The following is a 14,125-nucleotide window of genomic DNA, read 5'->3' on the forward strand; positions in this document are numbered from 1 at the left end:
TTGAGGGTTTTAATGGCTTCCTGTCTTACATTTAGGTCTTTCATCCAGTTTGATTTTATTTTGTGTATGGTGTAAGAAAGTGGTCCAAGTTCATTCTTCTGCATGTCGCTGTCCAGTTTTCCCAGCACCAGTTGCTGAAGAGACTGTCTTTATTCCATTGGATATCCTTTCCTGCTTTGACAAAGATTAGTTGGTCATATGCTTATGGGTCCATTTCTGGGTTCTCTATTCTGTTCCATTGATCTGAGTGTCTGTTTTTGTGCCAGTACCATACTGTCTTGATGATTAAAGCTTTGTAGTGTAGCTTGAGGTCTGGGATTATGATAACCCCTGCTTTGGTTTTCTTTTTCAAGATTACTTTGGCTATTCGGGGTCTTTACTGGTTCCATACAAATTTTAGGATTGTTTGTTGTAGCTCTGTGAAGAATGCTGGTGTTATTTTGAAAGGGATTGAATTGAATATGTAGATTGCTTTGGGTATTATTGACATTTTAACAATATTTGTTCTTCCTGTCCAGGAGCATGGAATCTTTTTCTGTTTGTTTTTTTTGTGTCTTCTCCAGTTTCCTTCATAAGTTTTCTATAGTTTTCAGTGTATAGATTTTTCACCTCTTTTTTTTTTTTTTTTCAGATTTATTCCTGAGTATTTTATGGGTTTTGGTGCAGTTGTAAATGGGATCAATTCCTTGATTTCTCTTTCTGTTGCTTCATTGTTGGTGACTAGGAATGCAGCCGATTTCTGTGCATTGATTTTATATTCTGCAACTTTGCTGAATTCATGAATCAATGCTAGCAGATTTTTGGTGGAATCTTTTGGGTTTTCCATAGAGAGTATCATGTCATCTGCAAAGAGTGAATGTTTGACCCCCTCCTGGCCGATTTGGATGCCTTTTATTTCTGTTTTGTCTGATTGCAGAGGCTAAGACTTCCAATACTATGTTGAGTAACAGTGGCGAGAGTGGACATCCCTGTCTTGTTCCTGACCTTAGGGGGAAAGCTCTCAGGTTTTCCCCATTGAGGATGATATTAACATTGGGTCCTTTATATAGGGCTTATGATCTCAAGGTATGATCCTTCTATCCCTACTTTCTTGAGGGTTTTTATCAAGAAAGGATGCTGTATTTTGTCTAATGCTTTCTCTGCATCTATTGAGAGGATCATATGGTTCTTGTCCTATATTTTATTGATCTGATGAATCACGTTAATTGTTTTGCGGATATTGAACCAGCCCTACATCTCAGGTATAAATCCCACTTGGTCGTGGGGAATACGTTTTTTAATGTATTGTTGGATCCGGTTGGCTAATATCCTGTTGAGGATTTTTGCATCCATGTTCATCAAGGAAATTGGTTTATAGTTCTTTTTAGTGGGGTCTCTTTCTGGTTTTGGAATCAAGGTACTGCTGGCCTCATAGATAGAGTTTGGAAGTTTTCCTTCCATTTCTATTTTGGAACAGCTTCAAGAGAGTAGGTGTTTGAATGTTTGGTAGAATTCCCCTGGAAAGCCATCTGCTCTTGGACTCTTGTTTTTTTGGGAGATTTTTGATTTTCAGTTTGATTTCTTTATGGGTTGTGGGTCTGTTCAAATTTTCTATTTTTTCCTGTTTCAGTTTGGTAGTATATATGTTTCTAAGAATTTGTCCATTTCCAGACTGCCCATTTTATTGGCATATAATTGCTCATAATATTCTCTTATTATTGTTTTTATTTGTGCTGTGTTGGTTTTGATGTCTACTCTTTCATTCTTTATTTTATTTACTGGGTCCTTTCCTTTTTCTTTTTGATCAAACTGGCTACTGGTTTATCAATTTTGTTAATTCCTTCAGAGAACCCGCTTTTTGTTTCATTGATCTGTTCCACTGTTTTTTTTTTTTTTTTGGTTTAAATAGCATTATTTTCTCCTCTAATCTTTTTATTTCCTGTCTTCTGCTGGTTTTGGGTTTTATTTGCTGTTCTTTTTCCAGCTCCTTAAGGCGTAAGGTTAGGTTGTGTATCTGAGATCATTTTTCCTTTTTAGGAAGGCCTGGATTGCTATATACTTTCCTCTTGTGACCACCTTTGCTGCGTCCCAGAGGTTTTGGATTGTGGTGTTATCATTTCATTGGCTTCTGTATACTTTTTAATTTCCTCTTTAGCTTCTTGGTTGGCCCATTCATTCTTTAGTAGGATGTTCTTTAGTCTCCAAGTACTTGTTACCTTTCCAAATTTTTTGTGGTTGATTTCGAGTTTCTTAGTGTTGTGGTCTGAAATTATGCACGGTATGATCCCGATTTTTTGTACTTCCTGAGGTCTGATTTGTGTTCCAGTATGTGGTCTATTCTGGAGAATGTTCCACGTGCACTGTAGAAGAATGTGTATTCTGCTGCTTTAGGATGAAATGTTCTGAATATATCTGTTAAGTCCATCTGGTCCAGTGTGTCATTCAAAACCATTGTTTCCTTGTTGATTTTTTTGATAAGATGATCTGTCCATTGCTGGGAGTGGGGTGTTGAAGTCTCCTACTATTATGGTATTACTATCAATGAGTTTCTTTATGTTTGTGGTTAATTGATGTATATGTTTGGGTGCAGCACATTGGGGGTATAAATGTTTACAATTGTTAGGTCTTCTTGTTGGATAGACCCCTTAGTTATGATATAATGCCCTTCTTCATCTCTTGATACAGTCTTTATTTTAAAGTCTAGATTGTCTGATATAAGTATGGCTACTCTGGCTTTTCTTTCATCTACCATTAGCATGATAGATGGTTCTCCATCCCCTTACTTTCAATGTGAAGGTGTCTTTAGGTCTAAAGTGGGTCTCTTGTAAACACCATATAGATGGATCTTGTTTTCTTATCAATTTTGTTACCCTATGTGTTTTGATTGGAGCATTGAGTCCATTGACGTTTAGAGTGAGTACTAAAAGATATGAATTTATTGCCATTTTGATGCTTGTAGAGTTGGAGTTTCTGGTGGTGTTCTCTGGTCCTTTCTAATCCTTGTTGCTTTTGGTGTTTATTTATTTATTTATTTTTGTATTTGTTTATTAATTTTTTCATCTTTTCTCCCCTAAGAAAGTCCCCCTTAAAATTTCTTGCAGGGCTGGTTTAGTGGTCACAAACTCATTTAATTTTTGTTTCTCTGGGAAACTTTTTATCTCTCCTTCTGTTTTGAATGACAGACTTACTGGATAAAGAATTCTTGGCTGCATATTTTTCTGATTGAGCACATTGAATATATCCTGCCACTCCTTTCTGGCCTGCCAAGTTTCTGTGGATGGGTCTGCTGCAAACCTGATCTGTTTCCCTTATAGTTTAAGGACTTTTTGTCCCTTGCTGCTTTGATGATTCTCTCCTTGCCTCAGTATTTTGTGAATTTGACTATGATATGCCTTGTTGATGATTGGTTTTTGTTGAATGTAATGGGAGTCCTGTGTGCTTCCTGGATTTTGATGTTTGTGTCTCTCCCTAGGTTAGGGATGTTTTTTGCTATGACTTGCTTACATAACCCTTCTACCCCTGTTTGTCTCTCTTCCTTTTCTGGGACCCCTATGATTCTGATGTCCTCTCACGATTACTCTAGTTGTTAAATTGTGCTCTTTTGCCTTAATCTCCCTCTTGTTTTCTGCTTCATTATTCTCCACAAGTTTGTCCTCTATATTGTGATTCTCTGTACTGCCTCATCCATCCTTGCTGCTGCAGCATCCATTCGAGATTGCAGCTCCGTTATAGCATTTTTTATTTCATCCTGACCGGCTTTTACTTCTTTTATCTTCGCAGAAAGGGATTCTAATCTGTTTTTGACTCCAGCTAATATTATTGTGATTCTAAATTCTGGTTCAGACATATTACTTTTATCTGTGTTGGTTAAGTCCCTGGCTGTCATTTCTTCTGCTCTTTCTTTGAGTGAATTCCTTCGTTTCATCATTTTGAAGGGAGAAAAGGAATTAATGAGGTAGAATAAATTAAAATTAAAATAAAATAAAAAATTAAAAACACACACACACACACACTCACACAAATCAAATAAATGATGCTAGATCCTAGGTGTGTTTTGGTCTGGGTGTTGAAAGTGGCTTGATAGACTAGAGAAAAGGGGGGAAAAAAAGAAATCATTTGAGAATTTGAAAAAATGAATACACTGATGTAGACTAAAATGAAATGATGGAAGTAAACTAGAATTTGAAAAAATTCACATAAAAGTAAAAAATACAGTAAAAAAAATAAAGAAAAATATTTTTAATAAAAATTGAAAGTAAAAATGAATTTTTTTCTTTTTCTGTATTCATGAAAAAGAAAAGAAACGAAAAAGAGAAAAAGGAAGGGAAGGAAGGAAGGAATGAACGAAAGAAAGAAAGGACGAAAGAAACAAAGGAAGAAAATTGAATAGTTGGACCAGCTTACAGACTGAAATATGACTGAAATTACTTCGTTTCCCCCTAGAAGTCAAACTCTGAAGTGTTTTATAGTCCATAAGCTAAGCAGGTGGTGAGACTTGTGTTCTTGAAGAGTGAGGTTGGCCCAGTTGGTCAGGGCTCAGTGTTAATGGCTCCATTCTCCTCTAGATGGCAGTGCTAGCATATTGGGGTGGATTGTTGTGGTGCTTGTAGGTGCGTATGCGCATGTGCAGGAGTGGTGAAAATGGTGTCACCCAGCTACCCAGTCTCTAGTATTGGAACTCTGTTCTCCACAATCAGCAATTGTGCACCCATCCTTTATCTTCAGCTTCCATCCACTCCCACTTCCACACTGTCCGTGACCAAGCCCCAGGCACCACCTTCCTCCCCAGTTTTGTCTCAGGTGTGGCTGCCTTCCCCGGCCCCCCCGCTTCTAAGGGAATGTGGCATCGACCTACACTGCCCGTCTGCAGAGAGTCTCATCGAGCAATGGCCAGGTGCTGGCTGCACCCAGGAACGCTTGTGGCACCATGCTGTTGCCAATGCCTAGACACTGTGGCCATGTGCCAGTCCACCCCAGAAAAAGTTTGTGAGAGAGTGTAACAGCAGCGCCTCAGGGATTATGGAAAATCACAACACACATATGGTACCAGGCTTCACCCCCAATGACCTTGTTTCAGTACTAGCGAATGTGGCCGTTCTCTGGGGTCTCCTGGGCCCAGGTGGCCTCACAGCCTCCACCAAATGTCCTTCCAGCAGTGGAACTGCTTCTCCCTGTGTGGCCCAAGAACCTCCTGGACCCCACTCTGTTCCTGGGGATTTGCTCTTTCCACCAGAGCACTACCAGGTATTGAGCTGCAGAGTTTCAGACTCTGTGCTCCTCCTGTTTACCGTCTTAATGGAATTTAAACCCTCTCATTTCTCCTTTCTCCCTTTTTAGTTCAGTCCCTGTGGCTGTCTCCAATTTTCCACTTTCTCTCCAGCTGCTTTTGGAGAGGGGTGCTTTTCCCATATTCCGCCCCCCCCATCTCCATCCTTTCTCCATGGCTTTTCTCTCCCCAAGTTCCCCTCTCCACGCCCCATACCTGCTGAATTCTATGGTTCAGGTTGTGCAGATGGTTGTGTTAATCTTCAGATCAGTTTTCTAGGTGTGCAGGATGGTTTAATGTTAGTTTGGCTGTATTTTATGGTCGTGAGACACACAAAAAATACCCATGCTGTTCTGCCATCTTGGCTCCTCTCCATGTTGATTTGATATACATGTACATGTATCTTGCAACATGATTACCACCTTAGCATTAGCTAACACCTCTGTCATGTCACATAATTCCATTTCTTTTTTGTGATGAGAACATTTGAAATTTAATCTAAGCAGTTTTCAAGTATATGATATATAATGTTAACTATATTCATAATACTGTGCATTAGTTCCTTAAAATGTGTTCATCTTCTTACTGGAAATTTGTACCCTTTATCAACATCTCCCTCTTCCCCCCACCCTCCAGCCTCTGGTAACCACTATTTCTGTCTTCGTATCTATGACTTAAGTTTTTGTTTTGTTTTGTTTTGTTTTTTAAGATTCCATATATGAGTGATACCATGTAGTATTTGTCTGTCTCTATCTGACTTATTTCACTTAAGGATGATACTGTAAAGGTCCATCCATGTTCTCCTATCTTACAATGAGGAATATTTTACTGCTATTGTCAACATGACTATGATAGTGGCAGCCACAGTGCCATTACAACAGGCTTGCTCTTGGTGCTTGGGGTGCATCTGTAACTGAGACGAACATAGTCACAGTCCAGTGAGTTGGAGTTAAGACACCCCTTGTGGGGAGAAATGACCAACTTTCAGGTCTAGAGTTGCCTAGGGCTGGTATTTGTAAGATCAGGGTTGGTTCTGCAAACTATAAGACCTAAGTCATGTCTTTCACTACAATATAGCTCATTTAGTTTTGTTTCGTGGGTACACACTGGATGTTAAAACCCCTGCTAGCTGTCTTAAAATTGGGTGTTCTCGGTATAAGAAGGTGGAGTGAAGATGTGGATGGATTGGTACGTGGGGGAAATTGTTCTTGGGAGACTTGACGGATGTCTAACTGATGGTTTATCTGCAGTGCCACTTCATGTGTGAACAGCACCACTGAGTTTAGTGGTTTCGTTTTTCTTGTTAGTAGCCCTAGAGAATGAAGACATTAAAATACATTTTGTGAGCTTTTGGTGATTTTATCTGCTTACAGAAATCTTAGTTTCACTGCTTTCATTTTTTATTACTGATAGAATCATTCAGTTATCAAAGAGTTATGAACTCCCCAAATTTTATTGTGTATGCAGTAAAATTCACAATACAATAACAGTTTATGGATAAAAGTTATTTTTTAATTAAAATTATGATTTCTCTATGCACATATTAAAATTCTCCATATCTACCTTTCTGTACAAATCGTAGTTTTATAGTCTAATTTCTGCCTATTAAATTTTCACTATAAAAGACTTAATGATAAGTGAATTTTTTACTTGTACTTGTTTTCATACTTTTTAGAGGAGTTAAAATTATTAGTTGGTATTTTTTTGTTACCTTTAAAATACAATGAGTAAAACCTAATTTTGAGCTTTTATAGCTTTGTCCCAAATTCTTTTATTGTACACACGCACAAAAAAGTGCTTGGGAATTTAGTATCCACAGCCTACCGATTAGTAATCAGCCTTTTAAAACTATTTGGTCACATTGATGTATCTTTTCATTTATGAAGCGTCAGATCACAAAGTTTATATTTTTAAATGATAAATACTTAATAATAATTGTCTTTGAAGAAAAATGTTTTAACCTTTAATCAGATTTCAAATATTCGGTCACATTGATGTATCTTTTAAAACTATTCGGTCACATTGATGTATCTTTTCATTTATGAACCCTCAGATCACAAAGTTTATATTTTTAAATGATAAATACTTAATAATAATTGTCTTTGAAGAAAAATGTTTTAACCTTTAATCAGATTTCAAATATTCATTTAGCCACCATTATGTGGTTTGATGGGAACAAGGGAATATATTTTTTTCTCATGTTACAGAAATTTAGCATTCTGCATCAAGGAAAATGGCTATATTGACAAAGTTTTTATATAAGGTCTTTAAAATTTCAACAGAATTTCAACATTATTTAGATAAAACAATTATGTTACAAAGACAACTTTTAACGTGATCAGGCCACCCACAGTGTGGACTAAAGAATATGGCATGCAAACCACCCAGTGAGACTGAGGTCATTTTTTCATCTTTGCTTAAAGTATAGTCAGTAGACCAGATAATGTAGAAACTTTTTATGAGCAGCGATCAAATAGCCAAAAACAGTTACTCTTTTTCTCCCCTTTCTTTGTGGTTAATTAAAAATAATTCACAAGTTGAAAAAGTTAAACTATTTTTGTACATAGTAAATTTTGCTTTAGATAAGCAACTCTGTCATTATAGTGATTTGTATAGTTGGAAGACTTTTATATATATATTATATATACATATATATATATATATATATATATATATATATATATATATATTATATACACATAATGTCCAGTTTGTGTATAAATTGAATTAGCTGATTTAAGAAGCAAGTATTCATTAATGATATGTTAAAATTTGTCATTTAAATTGTTTATGTAATTTTTGTGCCTGTTGCATGAACAGAAGATAATTTTACCAAGAAATAGGATTAGTTCTAAAATACTTCTTTTGAACAACTTTCCTGAAAGATATTTTTATTGTTTTATTACCATATAATGCAGATATTAAATCCAGAGAATTTATCTAGTATAGTACCTAGTATCTAGTATGCCCATGCATGTGCATGTGTGTGTATATGTGTGTTTTAACCTATTATCTGAACTAATGAAATAATCTAAGGACCCATAATTGCTATAAAATTTGGAAGAGTAGCTAAAATAAATGTAGGTTCACATCAGCAATTTTATTTGGGCCTGGTAAATATAGTTATTTTTAATATACAAAAGGACTTTGTAGGCAAAGTGGAAATGTATTTTAACAAACCATAAAAGATCTCCAATATAACTAACTTTAAAAAAAGTCTGTTGAGTTTTAATGTAAAGCTATAATAGTAGCCTAACATGCCTAACATTTTGTTTTATCTAAGCTTCTTTTGGTCTTTGTAAAATAGGAGCAAGTAATACTGCGGACACATTATTTCAAGAAGTATTAGGTCGAAAGGACAAGGCAGATTCCACTAGAAATGCACTCAATGTGCTTCAGCGATTTAAGTTTCTCTTCAACCTTCCTCTAAATATTGAAAGGAATATCCAAAAGGTAGAGTACATATTTATGTACCCATGGTTATGATGTCATAAATTTTAAAGAGTTATTGAGATAGTTATTTATCGTAACCAAATGTGTTCATGCTACTTTACTGACAGTCTCCAAAATGTTTCTTTATTTTAAAGGGTGATTATGATGTGGTTATTAATGATTATGAAAAGGCCAAGTCACTCTTTGGGAAAACGGAGGTGCAGGTTTTCAAGAAATGTAAGATTTGTTTATTACTTTTAGATCTTCTACTTTACTTTTACAGGAAGAATGTAGAATGCATTCTGCAGAGAAAGTTATTTGAATTTTAATTTTTGTTATATGGTACTCTTTTTAAAATGTAAAACAGTTGCTTCAAAAATAAAATGGCTTTTCTAACCAAGATGTAGCAAAGATGAACAACCGCAGCTATAGGATAAGTTAGTCTTGTACATTCTGTGCTCCTTGTTAATCATAATGCTATTAAAAAAATCTTTTTTACTGGAAAGAATCAATTACAGATACTTTATAGAGATGGAAACTTAGTTTTAATCTTTTCAGAAAAAACATTATGTTTATGAATTCTAACCTTAAAGTGAACTAACACAATTTTTGAAATTATCTCTAATACAAGAGTTATAAAAAGTAAGAAAAGCCTAAAATGTCCTATGGTAATGCCTTATCAACTAGGAGAAATATCATAGGGCTTTATTAAATTTCTAAATGAAATCCATAAGGACTCAGAAAACTTAATTTCATTTTTTTATTGTGGTAAATTTACATGCAATGAAATGTACAAACCTTACTTACAAATTACAGGTCAGTGAGTTTGACAAAATGCTCACACCCATGTAACCCACACCCAGCAAGTTTCCTTGTGCCTCTTTTTAGTCAACCCCTATCCCCCAAGGCAATCACTGTTCTACTTGCCATAATTTGATTTTAAGTCTCCATTTTCTAATCTTATATGTTCTTTCCTTTTTAAATAGATTATGCTGAAGTGGAAACACGGATTGAAACTTTAAGAGAATTACTTCTGGATAAATTGCTTGAGACACCATCAACTTTACATGACCAAAAACGTTACATAAGGTAAACCTTTTGCAAGAATTTTGACAAATCACATGTACCTTACAGTACTAGATACATCATTTGGGGGAAATTAGGAGACTGATGAAATGGTGAAAGGGAAGATAAATAGAAATTTAGTGGTATCCAGTATAGGACACCAAAATTCTTTTGTATACTAACAAATTTGGGAGTATTCAGGGCAAGAAAATTCTGCTTGTTTGGGGAAAGGGAAAGTGGCCTCATTGTTTAGTCATTTCTTCCTCCTGCTCAATAAGGATTTACCTAACCTAGCCGGACAGTGTGGGTGTTGCACTCTGTGGGCACCCAGAGATCACAGGCAGGGGGCTTTTTGTCTGGTTTAGAGCACAACACTGTCATATTCTGGGTGGGAAATTCTTCATGCCACAAGAGTGGGCTGTGGCTCAGTGGTATAGAAAATTCTGAAAGGTTTTAGTATTGAGAAGAAAAAATAAATAAATTTAAAAAATTGCAGGAATATGAAAAGTGATGGATACCACAGGGTATGATGAGAAGAAGGCCTTAGAAGGAAGCATTATAGCAGGGTGGTAACTGGCTGTTCCCTTTCGGTGACTTACTTGCATTCTGTTTTCAGTTTCTTGATCTGAGATGACATGATAACACAATCTATGTCTTAGGGTAGTTATAAAGATAATCTAAGAATGCATTTAAGCATTTAATACAGCACCTGGCACATAAGCAGTAAATATATTACATACATATGTAATGTTTATACCAGGATTTGGAGATAAAGCATATGTTACAAACTTTTTATATCTATGATTTGAAAGTATTAACTTTTTTTTTTGAATGTGGCCTTTATTCTCAGAATAAGCTACTTTCCAAACTTAATGCCCTCTCTCTTTAATTAGTGAAGTTTATGGAGTATTCAGTACTTATAAAATAATAGATTGACTATATATATTTATGCATTTGGCTGTTGTTACCATATGACCATTGAACATGATTTCCAGGTATGAAAAGAAGGTCTGGCCTGAAAGCTGCTGTGTTTGCAATGGTGGTGGGGACAATGATCCACACTCAAGACTTGCATTCTTGGTGATTCAGTAGAATAGTAGCAACATGAGCCTTTGTCATTATCAGCACATTTGCGTTACTAAAGAAGAAAGGGAGAGGAGGCTTTAGCAGGGGAGTAGAGAGTACTAACATTGATTACTGCCACTACCTGGAGTCTGTAGTACCCCTGGGCATCATGCTAGATGCACTATGTATATAAATTCTAATCCTGATAGTTACCTTGTGGAGGCATTTGTCTGATACCCGTTGTATATAGATCAGGAAGTTGAACCTCAGACTTCATTCTTGCTCAGTGCACACGGCTAGCAGTAGGATTCCTCTGTTTGTCTGATTTCAAAGCTTATCTTTGCTTTTCTCTAAGCTGTCTTCATATAGGAAAGAATGTATTTGGGAGATTTTTCTGGCTTGTAGAATAATGGAAATCTAAAGCTAGAAATAAACTATATATATGTTAGTTCTCCATCTGCTTTTTTTTTTTTTTTTTTTTTCCTTTACATGTAAAGAAAAGCTCCAGGAAGGTTAATCCTCTTGTCCAGGGATATACAGCTGGTTAGTGTCTTGTTGTCTGTGTTCCACCATGCTACTTAATTTTGCTTTGTATTTATATTTATGCTATTAAATTTGCCAATAGTAATATATTAAACCTTATTGAATGTACAGTGTCTTTATATAGTGAATTCCCATTTATATACATAATGTGTAGTTCTTGTAACTAGTTAATCTATTGAATATTATTTTAAAGATGGTAGGTGTTAAAAAAGATTTTTTCTAAATGGCCTGTTTAGGTGCTTTTTTTCCTGTCATTTAAAAGGGGAAAAGAATAAGAATGTTAACAAAAATGTCAAGTAGTTTACTTATTTTGTAATAATTATTTTTGATGCTTTGAGAAGACACTGAGCAATTAATCCTCCCCTTTTTAAATTAAGTTTTTAGTTATTAATAAATAGGAAAAATAGCATCACAACCAGGTCAAGTATCTATTGGACTTTGGAATCTATGATGATAGGTACTGTGAACATCAGGAAGGGATGGAGAGGGCTTTATCATCAGCAAAGCATGTCTTTATTAGTTCTCTTACATATTCGGAAGTTTTGCATGGTGTGATTAAAAATCAAATTACTTTTGTATTTCATTTTTGTTCACTATTTTGTATAATTAAAAACTTTTGATTATTTTCACTCTTATTTTGTCTTGATTCTAGTAGCTTTAGTGAGAAGCAAAGTTATGTCATATATACTTCTTTCCATATGAATGTGATCCTATTCCTGGTAATTGTTAAAAATCATGTTAGAATATGGCTAAAAATTTTAATTCTTTAATTTTAAAATACTGAGGCTGTGCTCATAATTAGCATTCTTTACCCCTCTAAAAAAGCTGTTATGTTCTTTGATACATAGTTTTAGAAGAAATAGTAGTTAACATGTGGCATGTTTTAAACAACGATCTTTGAAATGAAATACAGTTGAGTGTTAAAACAGTGTGGGGGTTGGAGCACCAACCGTCTGCCCAGTCGAAAATCCATGTATAACTTGACTCCCCTGAAACTTAACTACTTACAGCCTAATGTTGACTGGAAGCCTTATCAGTGACGTGAATAGCCGATTAACACATTTTGCGTGTTATATGCTCTATTCTTACAATAAAATAAGCCAAAGAAAATGTTATTGAGAGAATCATAAGGAAGATAAAATACATTTATGGTACAGTACTTAAAAGATCTTTGTATAAGTGGACCTACACAGTTCAAACTTGTGTTTTCAAAGGTTAGTTGTACTTATTGTTTACTACTAAAAGAAAAGAAGAAATTTATTCAGTTAAGTCATGTAAGCAAGGAAAAGCCTACCACAGATTATACTTTTGAACTGCAACACTGTAGAATTTATGAGAGAACACATTTATCTTTATATCACATTTAATGTAATACCCACTAATAAGATGCTGTAAAGGATTATTAGTAAATTTTGCAAGGACCTAGGCAACATACTAAAGGAGCTTATAATTTTAAAAGTTATTAAGCAAAAGAGCATATTGATTTCTCTTGCTGTATTGAGCTCTTGTAATGGACCCTGTGTATTCCTATTCAGTAGTTTAAAAATTAAAAGGAAGCAGCTTTCCTAAAAGAGTATTCCTATATTTTACCACTGACACTAAATCTGAGGATGTTATATGAGTGAAAGTGTTAGGAAAAAGTATTGTAGAAGTATTCGGAGGCAAAACAAACCTACCTAAGGAGAATGCTAAGACAAATTATCCCCAACAAGAAAGAATAAAATTATGTTTTTTGAAAAGAAATGACATAGTGTACTATTTGTCATTTTATATTCCAGATGAAAAAAGAGGAGAAAGCTTTGTGTGAGTGGAAGAACCAGATTATGTTGAAATATTTATGCCATACTAAATGTATTTTGTTAGATTGTAGTTTTATTTTTGGGTGCTGTTAATTGATTTGTGCCTTTCTCAACACAGACATAGCCTATTAGCAGTCTGTAAATAGACGGTTAAGGAGAGGGAAAAGGGCCAGCTCTTCGGCTTACTTTGAAGCAGTGCTGTACAGTGTGAGCTACATTGTTTAAAGGGCCCTTTTGCAGGATGATCCTAGGCTCTGCTCAGAGCCCAGGCTATCTGCATTAGCTTGTGAAGGTCAGGGTGGATAGTTCCTCAATGTGATTGATGTCAGATGTCTCAACATTTTATTTATTGCTTATTACAAAATGTTTCTCCTCTAATTAGCTGCTAATTGAGATATCGGTGAGTTAGGAAATACCTAGTACTAGAGGGACATGGAAGAGAAGCATCTGGTGTATCCCTCAGTGATTAGGATAGAGTCACAGCTTGTAACCATTAATTAAAATTTATCATTGAACAAAATTCTTTAACCTCAAGACAATAGTTAGCTTATGGTTTAAAAATAATTTCAAGACAATAAATTCAGCTTTTGGAGTTGCTTTAATTGGATTTAACTTATTGCAGTAGTCCCCACCTTGTCTGCAGTTTCAGTTGCATGATTTCAGTTACCTGCAGTCAACTATGATCTGGAAGCATCATCCTTCTGAAGTGTAGTCAGAAGGCCAGTAGTAGCTCAGTGCTACATCTCAGTGCCTACATCATTCCTCACACTTCATTTCCTCTTGTAGGCATTTTGTCATTTCACATCATCACAAGAAGGGTGAGTATAGTAAGATATTTTGAGAGAGAGCGACACTGCATTCACATAACTTTTATTATAGTATATTGTTATAATTGTTCTATTTTTATCAGTTATTGTTGTTAATCTTTTACTGTGCCCAGTTTATAAGTTAAACTTTGTCACATATATGACAAAAC

At 35.2% G+C, this 14,125-nt stretch overlaps 1 protein-coding gene across 4 annotated transcripts in view; it reads left to right on the forward strand.

Moving 5' to 3' along the window:
• The window catches only part of EXOC2 (exocyst complex component 2), a 277,835-nt gene that overhangs the window by 89,493 nt on the left and 174,217 nt on the right, over positions 1-14,125 (forward strand). For all 4 annotated transcript variants that reach the window (XM_045497613.1, XM_045497616.1, XM_045497614.1 and 1 more), the window contains 3 exons: positions 8,553-8,698; positions 8,833-8,914; positions 9,664-9,766. In XM_045497613.1, coding sequence (XP_045353569.1) covers positions 8,553-8,698; positions 8,833-8,914; positions 9,664-9,766 — 331 coding nt within the window. The remainder of the gene's footprint in view (positions 1-8,552; positions 8,699-8,832; positions 8,915-9,663; positions 9,767-14,125) is intronic.

This window comes from Leopardus geoffroyi, chromosome B2, assembly GCF_018350155.1.
Source record: "Leopardus geoffroyi isolate Oge1 chromosome B2, O.geoffroyi_Oge1_pat1.0, whole genome shotgun sequence".
NCBI lineage: Eukaryota > Metazoa > Chordata > Mammalia > Carnivora > Felidae > Leopardus > Leopardus geoffroyi.